The 15,020-nt window shown below is 47.4% G+C and overlaps 1 protein-coding gene across 1 annotated transcript in view; it reads left to right on the plus strand.

Moving 5' to 3' along the window:
- Positions 1 to 6,147, plus strand: part of LOC117869539 (IgGFc-binding protein-like) — a 326,696-nt gene extending 320,549 nt beyond the window's left edge. Inside the window, exons 41-42 of the mRNA XM_034756462.1 lie at positions 3,848 to 4,131; positions 5,796 to 6,147. Of these exons, the coding sequence (XP_034612353.1) occupies positions 3,848 to 4,131; positions 5,796 to 5,805 (294 nt within the window). The 3' untranslated portion in view covers positions 5,806 to 6,147. The remainder of the gene's footprint in view (positions 1 to 3,847; positions 4,132 to 5,795) is intronic.
- Positions 6,148 to 15,020: the final 8,873 nt, after the last annotated feature.

Raw genomic sequence — 15,020 nt, forward strand, 5'->3', positions numbered from 1 at the left:
CGAAGAAGTGCAGCCCACTTCTTCGGATGCATATGCATATGCATCCGAAGAAGTGGGCTGTAGTCCACAAAAGCTTATGCTCTAATAAATTTGTTAGTCTCTAAGGTGCCACAAGTACTCCTGTTCTTCTCAAAGCAAAGGCTGCTCCCAGAAGATCTTTTCCTGGCTTTACGCTGAGCTCAGAGCATCCTGTGGGGGTGTCAGGTCTTTGGGAGTCTCATTGGTTCTGTGTAATTGCCCATGCAGGGCAGACTTGATCAACGATGCTCACAGTTTATGGACCTCTCTAAGCAGCCTCGGTGGCTTGATCTAAGGAACTACCCGGTAACCTGGGATATAATGTGACTCCCAGAAGGTTCTGAGCATGGGCTCAGATCAGACAGGTATCCAGAGAGCCAGGTATTGAGATGAAGCTTGTTTGCAGGAGATTGTAAAACAGATCTGGAAGGAAATACCATGAGGGAATGAAACTGTCCAGCACATTGGAGACTGAGCAAGTGTAAAGTAGGGAAGTGTCTAGGGAATGGGAAACAGGCCATTCCCCTCCAGGGGGTCTAACCCTGATCCAGACCCAGGCTAGGGGGACTGACTGGCTTAGGGGGACAGGGGATGGGACACAGGGCCTTGCTCTTCTAGGGGTGCCAGCTCTGAGCCAGCCCCAGGTCAGAGGGACTGCCTGGCGTAGTGGGTTGGGGAAATGGGACACAGGGCCTTTCTCCTCTAGGGGCATCGGACTTTGATCCAGCCCAGGGTCGGGGGATTGATTGGCTTAGGTGGGTGGGGAATGCGAGATGGAGCCTTTCCTCTCCAGGGGACCAGCTCCGATCCAGCCTTAGTTCAGGGGGGCAGTGAGTGGAATATGAGGCTCTTCCCCTCCAGTCTGGCTCCTGGGAAACAAGAGCATTGACTGTGTGTAAAGAAAAGTGTTGGTGGGACTAAGCCTAATTTCTGTTTGGCAAATCATACTGCAGCCGTCCCCCTTGTTGTTAGACCTTGGGTGGGGGATGTTGCTAGGTGTTGGGACTTGATGTTATTAGACCTCAGTGTGGAGACCGGTCAATCCCACACCTTGCTTTCTTTATTTCTGCTGTATCCACCTGCTCTTTCTCTCTGTGATCAGCCTTGCTAAGCTATTGCTTCTGGAAGTCCTTGAAGTCTTCTCTCTATTGATCCTCTCACGGCGGGACTTTCCCATAGCTCTATATATTGCTGCTTCCAGTCCCTCCTGCCGAGGTGTGATTCCCTTTGTGTTCACTTAACAAAGTTGTTTGTCTGGGTATTTCCCTGAAGGCCGGGGAGAGCTATGTGTCCAGCAACTGCTCCGAGAATTGCACCTGCCACGCCTCAGGCGAGGTCATCTGTGAGGAAACAAACTGTACCGAAGAGGAGAAATGCATGCTCAGGAATGGGGTGCGCAGCTGCGTGAAGCAGGTGGGCCGGTGCACGCTGGCCCCAGGAATATGGTTCACCTCCTTTGATGGTGTTGAGAGGGAAGTCCTCCTTGACGGGGCCTATGAGGTGTCTTCCCTCTGCAAAGGGGTCGACCTCCCCTGGTTCCGAATGGTGGTCAGTGTGTTCAGAGAAGGTGGCTTGGCCGTTCCTGATGGCATCTCCGTTTTCTTCGGCGAGGATCTTATCCATGTCAATAAGAAAAAGGAGATTTGGGTAAGAGGAGGCTGGGTTAGCACACCCTAAACCAAGGGGGAGGGGCAAAAATCTGGGGGAGGGGGTGAGTCACTATTAAGATCCCTGCTTTATTGAAGGGAAGTGATCTGCCCAAAGTCATACGGTGAGTCAGTGACTGAGTTGGGAATAGAGTGCAGGACTCCTGTTAGGACCCTGCTCTAACCTCTAGACCCAGGGATAGAACCCAGGAGTCCTGGCTCCCAGCTCACCCCTATTAGACCCCACTTCTCTCTCAGAGCCACAGATCGAACCCAGAAGTTCTGACTCCCAGCCCCCCACTCAAACCCACTAGACCCTTCCAAGAGCAAGAACCCAGGAGTCCTGGTTCCCAGCTCACTCCTGCTCTAATCCACTAGACCCAACTCCCCTTCCAGGGGTGGGACTAAAACCCATGCGTTCTGAATTTTAGCCCACTCATCTAGCCAATGAATTAAGCACCACACAGAGCTGGGAGACCCTAACCCCCTCCTCTAATGGTGAGCTTGTGCTGCCACCAATAGCAAGGCTGTTCCTGACATGCCAGCAGTCTCACCTGCAGTAGCTGTAGGAAGCTGTGGTGAGCAAAAGACCTTCACGAGGGTATTTAACCACGCAACCACTGGGATGAATGTTAACAGAATGTTGACACTCACCTTTGTAAACCGTGTGAGATCTGTGGATCAGGATGATGATGATTTGAGTAGATCTAGTCCTGGTCCCAGCCAGAAACAAGGATGAAAAATGCATATCTGTGTTATGGGCAGGATTTTTGATAAATCATTTTTTGGACAAAATATGCCTGTTCGTTGAACCCAAAACTTTTTGTGAAACAGGCTTGGGTTTGACGAAGCTCCTAAGTGGAAAAAAACTCTGAAAAAAGGATTTTCCCACATGCTCAAAATGAAACATTTCAATATTTTCAAAATGAAAAATTCTGGTTTTCCATTTCAGTATAACTTTGTGTTTCAAATTTTAAACGAATTAGTCTAAAAACAAAGTTAAAAGGAAAAAGTCAAATTAGAAATGACATAACTTTACTGAAATGAAACATTTTGATTGGCCCGAAACAAACAAGCAAAAATTCAGGTTTTTGGTTCACGAAGTTTTTGAAGACTTCCCGTACTGATTCAGGACGAGAAAAAATTTCAAACTCTCAAAAACTTGTGGCAATAGTGGAAAATCATTCCACCCCCCTCCAGCTCTAATCTGTGTATTTACAGACTTTAAAACAAACCTGCTTTGAGTTTGGTTCTAATGACTGAAGAAATATGTTCTCAGGGGCTTTATATTCTCTGTACCAGTTAATATATTATTATTATTATTATTTCTATTAAAGTAGGGGGGTGGGAAACTGGGAATCAGGACACATGGCAGCACAACGGGGCCCCAACTGTGATCAGGCCCCATTATGCCGGGTGCAGCCCAGACACACAGCAAGAGATCTGAGAGTCCCTGCTCACCTGAGATCAGGGTCTCTATCACACAGACCATACAACTAAATAGACACAAAGGGAGATAAAGGATACATGGACCAATGTCACACAGGAAGTCAGTAACAGAGCCGTGGACAGAACCCAGGTTTCCTGAGAACTAGTCGAATACTTGTTCTGGGCTGGATCTCTGTGCCTCAGTTGACTGATGGCCCCAATTTACTGCCCTTCACAGTCAATATGATTAGATCTGACCCACATTTCTTCTGACTGAAAATGAAGCATTAGGCTGTAAGCTCGTTGGGATGAAGACTGTGCTTTTGGTCTGTGTTTGTACAGCACTTGGCTCAAAGAGGTCCTGAACCACCTCTGGGATTCCGGGTGCTGTTGCAATAGAAATAATGTCACTAATTATGGAAATATGAGCTAACGAAGACCATGTTAGGGTCAGGAAAAAAAGGAGAGATGATTCCTTTAGTCACACCATGCAATGAGGAGAAAAAGAATTGGAAAGAGATAGGTTCATCTCCCAGAGTGGAGGGCAGATCCTGCTCTCAGTTACATCAGTCTCAATCCAGAGTTACTCCCCTGACTGCAATGGATTTACTCGGGTTTTACACTTGTTTGAGAGCAAAATCTGACCCAGCGATTCCAGACCCCATTGCCTTGTACTGGGGTCCATAGACTATCTCTGTCTCACTCCATCCCATGGTGCCCAGCTTTTCTCTGACCTCCTTGTCTGTGCCTTCCAGGTGAGAGGGCACCAAAGGCAGCTCCCAGTGAACGTATCCAACTTATCTGTAAGTGAGTCTCAGGGCACCATCATGATTGTCCAGGGCTCTAGAATAAAGATTCTGTTCAGCCTGAGCGGTGAGGTGATGGTGACAGTCAACGAGAGCCTGGCTAACAAGCTGTGTGCACCTTGCGGGAACTTCAATGGCGACATCTCTGATGACCTGCGGCTGCCCAGCGGGCAGGTTGTGGGGAACATCACAGACATGTTTGAAGCTTGGAGGGCGCAAAATCTCTCAAGAAGGTAAGGGGCTCTTCAAAGGGCTGCTTATAGACAGCCTGGCTATTCACTCTCCACAGGTGTGATCATGTGGTTGGCTTGGTTCATAGATTCCCTACATTCCAAGGCCAAGAGGGGCCATTGTGATCATCTAGTCCTGCCACCTGTGTAACACAGGCCAGAGACCTGCCTCGAAAGAATTCCTGTTGGAGCAGATCTTTTAGAAAAGCATCCAGGCTTGATTACAGAATGCTCAGTGCTGGAGGATCTACGATTGGTTTTTGGATGAAAAAAGTCAAAAATGTTCAAGGAAAGCTGATGTTCTCCTTGAAAATGATCATTTAAAGTGAAACCCCGGTTGGTTGTCTGTTGGCACGACAGCTTTGATGTCAGAATTTCAACCAGTCCTACAAAATTGCACTTCCTCCTGTTGGCCCTGTAGATCCAATGCAGCCCTGAAAGAGTGAGATGGTCCTGTTTTTGTTCCAACCACTTACGCCTGTGCAACCCCCCTGTATCCAACAGGGTTGAGCAGGTTCCCTGAAGGTGAACCTGTACTGCTGGTGTAACCCCCACACCTCCTGGGTGTGGTGTTCTGTCCCATCTAGTGGCACCGAGACCACTTAGAGAGAGATTAATGAGTCTGCTCTACCGCCTTAGCTAAGGGCCATATGGCTTTTAGCTAATGCAGTAGAAGCTAATGCACTAAGCTCCAGAGATCCCAGGTTTGATTCCGCCCACCGAGGACAGGGGTCTGTCGGTGTTATGCTGGCATTGGTGCCTAAGAAGGAAAGACCCCAGATTGACTCTTAAGGTATGTCTACACTGCAATCAGGTGTGATTGCAGCTCGTTTACGTGTACCTGAGCTGGCTTGGATTGATTTAGCTTGCTAAAAATGGCAGTGACTGTAAAAATAGCCTGGACTAACTGCTGGAGCACTTATCTAGGGTCAGAGACAGGCTAATGGTCAGGCAGCTAGCTGGTGCCACCACCCCGATCAAAGCTAGCTCAGATGGCCCTACCCATGCTGCAGTCACCCCTCCCGATTGCAGTGTAGACATACCCTTGAATCCCAGAAGGAACTTTCAGGGCTGGCAGCTAGGAACCCCTCGCCTCCACCCAGCACCTGTGATATGGAAACCACTGGCAATGGCTACCTGCAGTACCACTTCTGTTGGTGTAAAGACAATGGCTCTGATTCTGTTCTGTGCCACCTTTGCTCTGCTTCTGCTTCAGCCCCTGGCATAAATTAGAGCAGCCACGGGCTGCTTTGGTTTATAACAGGGCTGCTTCACAGCCTGGATCAGCCCAGAATTGCTGCAGGGCCGCAGACTGTGAAGACTACCCCTCTCGCCCTATGACCCATACACTGGGACTTATGAGGTGGACAGCACAGGTCTGCCCCTGCCAGCCTTACATTGCTCCTTTCCTGGGGCAATTCTTCTTGTGTCATCTTTATGGCCCCAGAGCAAGGTGCGGGGCTGGGGCAGACACTCGCAGTCATTGTAAGGACTCTGGGGTTCTCGATGATATCAGTGTCAGTAGAGTTCACTGGATTTCATTCCAGTTTGCTGGAGGGAGCCTCATCCAATATTTTGAGGTGGTTGGATGAAAAGTGCTGTCAATCTCAATCCGCTCTGTGACCCAGCAGGAGGGACTAATTTTTGTCTTTCTCTTTCTCTCCTAGCGATGTTTAAAAGCCACCTGAGCTGCAGTGGACCCCGCCCCCTTTCCCTTCCCTGCATTGGACTGGGCTGGATGGTTACTCAGTAACAGGTCAAAGCTTAGCACACACACGTGTGTTCCTTCATGTAGGGTGCTCCCTGCAGCGTGGATGAGTTTAGTGGTGCCGGGTGCATGACGGAAAATCTCATCTGGATTTGTCAATAGAGAAGTTTGCAAAGGTGTGTGTGAAGCAGCAGGCTCTGGCATGCCTCAGGAAATGGCTTGGATCTGACTGTGCTAAGATCCCGTCACACCACCCTTTAAGGCCTCTTTATGCTGTCAAAGTGGAATAAAGGAGCCTCAGCATAATGCGACTCAGGCTATTTGTCTCTCTTCTCAGCACTAGAGTGGTGTAAAGAGGGCTGGGTAACTGGGACTCCGGGCCTAGGCCTACTGCTGATACACTGCAAGGACTATGGGCGAAGGTGCCTAACCACAATCTCCCTCTGTCCACACTGTGTGATAGGCGATGTCTTTCCTGACCTGCTCTTCCCCCGACACACGCGGGTCATGCCCACAAATCATCCCCATCACTTCTGGCTTTCCTCACCGGGGAATTAACAGCACCGTCACAGAAAGGTCAGCCCGTGCCTTCTGCTCGCTCATCGGGAGGCCAACTGGGTGCTTCTTTACACTGGCATAATTCCAGAGTCATTCCTGATTTACACAGCGGGGAGCAGAGGAGAATCAGGCCCATTTTCCCCGTGAAGGAAGATAAGGGGATGTCTTAGTTGTTACCCATAGAAGAAGCAGCTGGTTCACAAATTCAGCTCGATCTCTTGTCCAAGGTGGTATTAGCTTGTGGAGCTATTGTGGGCTTTTGTTCATGTTTAATCTCCTGCTATAGCTCGTTCAAAGATGCAGTGGTACATTCTCCAGTCTGCTAAGTCCACCTTGTGCTATGTGGCTAGCCGGAGATAGCTAATGGAGAACTCTCCCCGTCCAAGGGACCTGTCCATGGGCAAATATCTAGCTACACCACTTCCTCCTTCAGCCACCCCAGCCCCAACGTAAGGGCAAGGGGGGCTGGGCAAGGAGGTGGCATTGTGTGGGTGGGCCAGGGAGGGGAGCAGGTATGACAGGGCAGAGCTCCACTGTTGGATGAACTGTATAGTGCATTTAAGGTATGTTGGCGATAAATACTAGAAACCCAGGGATCTGGAGGAACTAAAGAATGTGATCTTACTCACAATCACATGCTACACACTAAGAATTGCCAAGCTGGATCTGATCAATGGTCTATCTAGTCTGATATCCCAGTCTCTGCCACCCTGGATGCAATCAATGGTCCATCTAACCTTATATCTAGAACTGATCAGAATTTTTTTTTCCCTCCTGCAGAAAATTGTCATGAAAATGAAGGGAAAAAAATACCTTTAATCTCAGTTATCTGTGGAGAATTTAAACTTTTAACTGGAAAAACCCACTGAAAAACGTTTTGGTTTTGGGTGTTTTTTCCACAGAAAGTCAGAGTTTTCTGCAGAAAGTGGACACTTTCCATGAAAAAAGTCATTTAGTTGCAAACCCATTTTTCATGGATTCACCAACGGCAAGTCATGCCTGACTAACTTAATTGCCTTCTATGATGAGATAACTGGCTCTGTGGATGAGGGGAAAGCAGTGGACGTGTTATTCCTTGACTTTAGCAAAGCCTTTGATACAGTCTCCCACAGTATTCTTGCTGGCAAGTTAAAGAAGTATGGACTGGATGAATGGACTAGAGGGTGGACAGAAAGCTGGAAAGATCGTCGGGCTCAACGGGAAGTGATCAATGGCTCCATGTCTAGTTGGCAGCCGGTTTCAAGCGGAGTGCCCCAAGGGTCGGTCCTGGAGCCGGTTTTGTACAATATCTTCATTAACGATCTGGAGAATGGCATGGACTGGACCCTCAGCAAGTTTGCAGATGACACTAAACTGGAAGGAGTGGTAGATACGCTGGAGGGTAGGGATAGGATACAGAGGGACCTAGACAAATTAGAGGATTGGGCCAAAAGAAATCTGATGAGGTTCAAAAAGGACAAGTTCAGAGTTCTGCATTTGGGATGGAAGAAACCCATGCACTGCTACAGACTAGGGACTGAATGGCTAGGCAGCAGTTCTGTAGAAAAGGACCTAGGGGTTACCGTGGACGAGAAGCTGGATATGAGTCAACAGTGTGCCCTTGTTGCCAAGAAGGCTAACATCATTTTGGGCTGTATAAGTAGGGGCATTGCCAGCAGATCAACGGACGTGATCATTTCCCTCTATTTTGCATTGGTGAGGCCTCATCTGGAGTACTGTGTCCAGTTTTGGGCCCCACACTACAAGAAGGATGTGGAACAATTGGAAAGTGGCCCTCGGAGGGCAACAAAATTGATTAGGGGGCTGGAGCACGACTTATGAGGAGAGGCTGAGGGAACTGGGCTTGTTTAGTCTGCAGAAGAGAAGAATGAGGGGGGATTTGATAGCTGCTTTCAACTACCTGAAAGGGCGTTCCAAAGAGGATGGATCTAGACTGTTCTCAGTGGTACCAGATGACAGAACAAGGAGTAATAGTCTCAAGTTGCAGTGGGGGAGGTTTAGGATGGATATTAGGAAAAGCTTTTTCACTAGGACAGTGGTTAAGCACTGGAATGGGTTACCTAGGGAGGTAGTGGAATCTCCTTCCTTAGAGGTTTTTAAGGTCAGGCTTGACAAAGCCCTGGGTGGGATGATTTAGTTGGGTCCTGCTTTGAGCAGGGGGTTGGACTAGATGACCTCATGAGGTCCCTTCCAACCCTGATATTCTATGATTCTATAATTCCTCCGCTGGGAGCCGGCTGCACAGGAAGTGTTATACTTAGAAAATGAAAACCAGCAGGATCTTATTCAGGGGATAAGGCAATATGCTGCGTTTATTGTGAGCACAGAAAGAATCAGAGTAAGCAATCAGTTATAGCTACAACATTCCATTCACTCACACATTAATTCTCACACACACACACACACACACACACACACACACGTTCTGCAAGATTGTTTTTATAGTTACCAGCCTAGAAGTTGCTCGTGCCAAGTCACTGGCCAGGTGGCCTGAACACAAGGATGGAGCCGGGCCTTGTCAGATGCACATCCAATGCTCCTGGAAGTTGGTTGCATAACCAGACCCAAAGTCCTGAGTCTTTAGGGTCTGTCTTTATAGGGATCCATTCTCATACAAGTCTATGGGGTTTACCTCATCATGCTGTTCCCACGTTTGAAGTGATAGTCAATCACGCAGATGGCATACCAATGGCAGTTCTCTTCAGTTCTTCGGCCCCCCTGTCCTTGGGGCAGTTGGGGGTGGATTCTGGTGTGCCCTCAGGGTTATCCCCTAGCGCATTCTTCGGCCAAACTGTCCTGTAGTTTATTATGATTCTAAGGGCTGGTCTACACTATGGGGGGGGGGAATCGATCCAAGATACACAACTTCAGCTACACAAATAGTGTAGCTGAAGTCGAAGTATCTTGGATCGAATTACCTGGGGTCCAGACGGCGCAGGATCGACAGCCGTGGCTCCCCTGTCGACTGCGCTACCGCCGCTCGCTCTGGTGGAGTTCCGGAGTCGACGGTGAATGCTTTCGGGGATCTATATATCGCATCTTAACGAGACACGGTATATCGATCCCGGATAAATCGGTTGCTACCCGCCGATACAGTGGGTAGTGAAGACGTTACCCTAAGGCTGGCACCTCAACCTTTCATTACTCAACCAAACAGACAACCACTCTATTTCACTTAACATATTTCCTATCACGTCCACATTTTATTACCTATTCCTTCTTTAACATAACCATTCTAAAATCACTGGGGCATGACAGGCTCCAATAGACCTATTCATTCCACTTGTAACATATGAAAAGAAAACAAGCAAGATAAGAATGCAAGAGTCGGGGTTAACAGATCTCATTCCTGAGTTCAGAAAAACAGTTGTAACAGAAACTGTCCTTAATGGTAATTTTATCACTTTAGAACAGGATGTTTTGGGATGTGCTTCTACAATTAACACAGACCTTGTAAACTGACAGGCATATTTCAAATACCACAGACTCAGCAAGCTGAGAGGCATATTTCTTTCTAATGGGCAGGCCAAATCCAGGGTCTGTTCTGGGCCATTCTTTCTCACACTCTCCCATAACATAAATGACTTTCCCATAACATAAATGTATTTATTATTTTAATCCAACATAACTCCATGCTGGGATACCATGCTGGTAAGAAACTAGCCAGCCTTCCTGTCTGAATGTCAATGGAATCTACACGTTCCCGCATTTTCCAATGAAGTACCAGCATCAGAAAATCTGCAGCCAGCTGTAGCTAGGAGCTGAGTTATTCACCATGCAGTGCAGAAGCAACATTATTGATCCTTCCCCGTGCTACGCATTATTCTTTCTATTAACCAATAACCATCATAGCACATAGTCACTGTCAGGGTTCTCCCCCCACTCTGAACTCTAAAGTACAGATGTGGGGGCTCAAATGAAAGATCCCCTAAGCTTATATTCTACCAGCTTAGGTTAAAAACTTCCCCAAGGCACAAATTCCTTTCCTTGTCCTTGGACGGTATTGCTGCCACCACCAAGTGATTTACACAAAATTCAGGGAAGGGTCACTTGGAGTCCCGATCCCCCCAAAATAGCCCCCCAAGTCCCTTCACCACCTTTCCTGGGGAGGATTGAGAAATAAATACCTACCCAGTTGCCTTAGCAATGTGAGCACAGACCAGACCCTTTGTCTTCAGGACAGTGAAATCAATCAGGTTCTTTAAAGAAGATTATTTATAAAAAAAAAAAAAGGAAAAGAATCACACCTGCAAAATCAGGATGGAAGTTAACTTTTACAGGGTAATAGAAAGATTTAAACAGAGGATTTCCTTCTGGGTTTTGCTTCACAATTACAAAACAGGAATGAAACTACCTCTGTAGCATAGGAAAATTCACAAGCCAAAACAAAAGATAACCTAATGCATTTCCTTGCCCTACTCACAGTTTCTGTGGTTTTAGTTGAAGTATTCCAGGTATGGTTTTGGGGAGATTGTGTACCTGCTGGCTTTGCCCTCCATCTGGAGAGAGAACAACCCACACAACAACAAATAAATCCTTCCTTCCCCCAGATTTGAAAGTATCTTCTTTTCTCATTGGTCAGGTGCCAACTAGGTTATGTGAACTGCTCAACCCTTTACAGGTAAGGCAATCCAGTACAGCTACCAGGGATACATAAAGGTTGCTACCCTTCCCCTATGTTCATGACACGCCCACCCAAATCACAGAGGGTGCTGGACAGCCTGTTCCACACTGGCTGTGATTTCTTCCTGGAACTCTAGGAGAAAACAGAGTTAATAAGACACATGCACTTCTGCACATACAACTGATTATATAAGAACTAACAGTATTTCCCAGATTCCAAGGATGATTTTAACCAGTTGATTCTGGGAAACTTTCACGGGAGAGTGCATCAGCCACTTTGTTAGAAGCTCCTGAATTGTGTTCTATTTCAAAATCAAAATTTTGGAGAGCTAAATGCCACCAAAGAAGTTTCTTGTTATTTTCCTTGATGGCATGAAGCCACTTCAGTGCAGCAGCATCAGTCTGCAGGTGGAAACGCCATCCCCAAACGTATGGGTGTAGCTTCTCCAGAAGTGTACACAATGGCATAACATTTCTTTTCGGTGATTGACCAGTGGCTTTCCCTCTCAGACAGTTTTTTTATGAGAAACACGGCAGGATGGAATTCTTGATCTTTTCCTTCCTGCATTAAAACTGCTCCCACACCATGCTCGGACGCATCTGTGATTACTAGGAATGGTTTGTCAAAGTCTGGGACCCTTAGCACAGGGTCAGACATGAGTGTTGCTTTAAGCTGGTTAAAGGCCTTCTGACACCCATCAGTCCACTGAACTGCATTTGGCTGTTTCTTTTTGGTTAGGTCTGTCAGTGGGGCGGCGATTTGGGTGTAGTGCGGTATAAATTGCCTGTAATATCCGGCCAAGCCTAAGAAGGATTGGACCTGTTTCTTTGACTTTGGGACAAGCCACTTTTGGATAGCATCCACTTTGGCCTGTAGGGGGTTGATAGTTCCTTAACCCACCTGGTGTCCAAGGTAAGTCACCCTGTTTAGGCCTATTTGACACTTTTTAGCCTTAACAGTTAGTCCTGCCTCCCTTATGTGCTCAAATACATTTTGTAGCTGTGCCAGGTGTTCTGCCCATGAATCAGAAAAGATGGCCACATTGTCAAGGTAAGTGACTGCAGATTCTCCAAATCCTGCTAGGAGACTATCTACAAGTTTCTGGAAGGTGGCGGGTGCATTTTGCAGCCCGAAAGGGAGCACATTAAATTCATACAGCCCGACATGGGTGATGAAGGCTGACCTTTCCTTGGCGGATTCATCCAGCTGTACTTGGCAGTACCCTTGGTTAAGTCTAAGGTAGAGATGAACTGCTCACATCCCAGTTTCTCCCATAGCTCAGCTGTGCATCGCATTGGATAGTTGTCTGGGCAAGTTACAGCATTTAGCTTATGGTAGTCCACGCAAAAGCGTATTTCCCCATCTGATTTGGGAACTAGAACCACTGGAGATGCCCTTGCACTTTCAGAGGGGTGGATTACACCCATCTGTAGCATGTACTGGATCTCCCTATAGAATTATAGGAGTTTTGGTTTGAGGAGCCACCCGGTAGGGTTGGGCTCTAATTGTGTGAGCATTACCTGCGTCAATGGGGTGGTATGCCCGTTCGATCCATCCTGGGGTGTCTGAGAAAATTGGCACGAAGCTAGTGCACAGGTCCTTGATCTGCTGTTGCTGTATATGTCTGAGTGTCATGGAGAGGTTCACCTCTTCCTCGCCACCGTCACTTTTTCCTTCGTAGTAGACACCTTCAGGCCACTCAGCATCATCTCCTCCCTGGGCTGTCAACTGAAAAACCTTGAATTCTCTGGGCTTTAGAGAATTAACATGGTATACCTTAGGCTTTAGGTTTGTGGTTGGGGATGCTATGAGATAGTTAACAACTCCCAGGTGCTCTTGGACCGTAAATGGCCTTTCACTCAACACTTCCATCTTATGGGCCTGGAGCACCTTCTAGACCATGACCTGGTCCCCTACTTTGAAGGAACGCTCTCTGGCATGTTTATTATACCAGGCCTTTTGCTCTTCCTAAGCATCATTTAGGTTTTCTCCAGCAAGAGCTAAAGAGTCTCGGAGGGTGTTTTGTAGGTTGTTTACAAAGTTCAGAATGTTAGTTCCTGGGGAAGGTGTAAACCCCTCCCATTGCTGCTTCACCAACTGTAATGGCCCCTTAGCCTCGCGGACATAAACGAGTTCAAATGGTGAAAAGCACAAACTTGGATGTGGTACAGCCCTGTAGGCAAAGAGCAACTGCTACAACACTAGGTCCCAATCGCTGGAGTGTTCATTCACAAATATACATATCATGGCCGCCAAAGTTCCATTAAACTTCTCCACCAGGCCCCCATTTCTTTGGTGGTGGTAAGGGGGGGCAACCAAGTGGTTCACCCCTAGAATCATAGAATATCAGGGTTGAAAGGGACCTCACGAGGTCATCTTGTCCAACCCCCTGCTCAAAGCAGGACCCAACTAAATCATCCTACCCAGGGCTTTGTCAAGCTTGACCTTAAAAGCCTCTAAGGAAGGAGATTCCACCACCTCCCTAGGTAACCCATTCCAGTGCTTCACCACCCTTCTAGTGAAAAAGTTTTTCCTAATATCCCACCTAAACCTCCCCCACTGCAACTTGAGACCATTACTCCTTGTTCTGTCATCTGGTACCACTGAGAACAGTCTAGATCCATCCTCTTTGGAACCCCCTTTCAGGTAGTTGAAAGCAACTGTCAAATCCCCCCTCATTCTTCTCTTCTGCAGACTAAACAATCCCAGTTCCCTCAGCCTCTCCTCATAAATCATGTGCTCCAGCCCCCTAATCATTTTTGTTGCCCTCCGCTGGACTCTTTCCAATTGTTCCACATCCTTCTTGTACTGTGGGGCCCAAAACTGGACACAGTACTCCAGATGAGGCCTTACCAATGTCGAATAGAGGGGAATGATCACATCCCTTGATCCCAAAGTGCTGTTAGCCTTCTTGGCAATAAGGGCACACTGTTGACTCATATCCAGCTTCTCGTCCACTATAACCCGTAGGTCCTTTTCTGCAGAACTGCTGCCTAGCCATTCGGTCCCTAGTCTGTAGCAGTACATGGAATTCTTCCGTCCTAAGTGCAGGACTCTGCACTTGTCCTTGTTGAACCTCATCAGATTTTTTTTGGCCCAATCCTCTAATTTGTCTAGGTCCCTCTGTATCCGATCCCTACCCTCTAGTGTATCTACCACGCCTCCTAGTTTAGTGTCATCTGCAAACTTGCTGAGAGTGCAGTCCACACCATCCTCCAGATCATTAATAAAGATATTAAACAAAACCGGCCCCAGGACCGACCCTTGGGGCACTCCGCTTGAAACCGGCTTCCAACTAGACATGGAGCCATTGATCACTACCCGTTGAGCCTGACGATCTAGCCAGCTTTCTATCCACCTTACAGTCCATTCATCCAGCCCATACTTCTTTAACTTGGCGGCAAGAATACTGTGGGAGACCGTATCAAAAGCTTTGCTAAAGTCAAGGAATAACACATCCACTGTTTTCCCCTCATCCACAGAGCCAGTTATCTCATCATAGACGGCAATTAGGTTAGTCAGGCACGACTTCCCCTTGGTGAATCCATGCTGACTGTTCCTGATCACTTTCCTCTCCTCTAAGTGTTTCATAATGATTCCTTGAGGACCTGCTCCATGATAATACTTAGTCCTGCCATGAGTGCAGGGGACTGGACTAGCTGACCTCCCGAGGTCCCTTCCAGTCCTATGATTCTAGTCTATGATTCTAACCATGGAAGAGCTTGGTGACAGGATGGCCCGATGTGGTGAATCACTGGAGATTAACTACACAAACTGGGTATCATCCCACAACTATATTTGGGTTCAATGTGAAAACAGTAATTCATTGTCCTCGGCCAGTGTAACACTGGGAGGCAGCTTTCAGAGCAAGACAGCCTAAAATACAATGCCAATCAATGTCATTTTCTCACTACTACTTCCTCTACTCCAATGGGTTTTACACATGATTGGTTTCCTTTTACATAATAAAAGCTGGCTGCCTCCCAGACTGCAGTCAGAGTG

Source organism: Trachemys scripta, chromosome 24, assembly GCF_013100865.1.
Source record: "Trachemys scripta elegans isolate TJP31775 chromosome 24, CAS_Tse_1.0, whole genome shotgun sequence".
Classification (NCBI taxonomy): Eukaryota; Metazoa; Chordata; order Testudines; family Emydidae; genus Trachemys; species Trachemys scripta.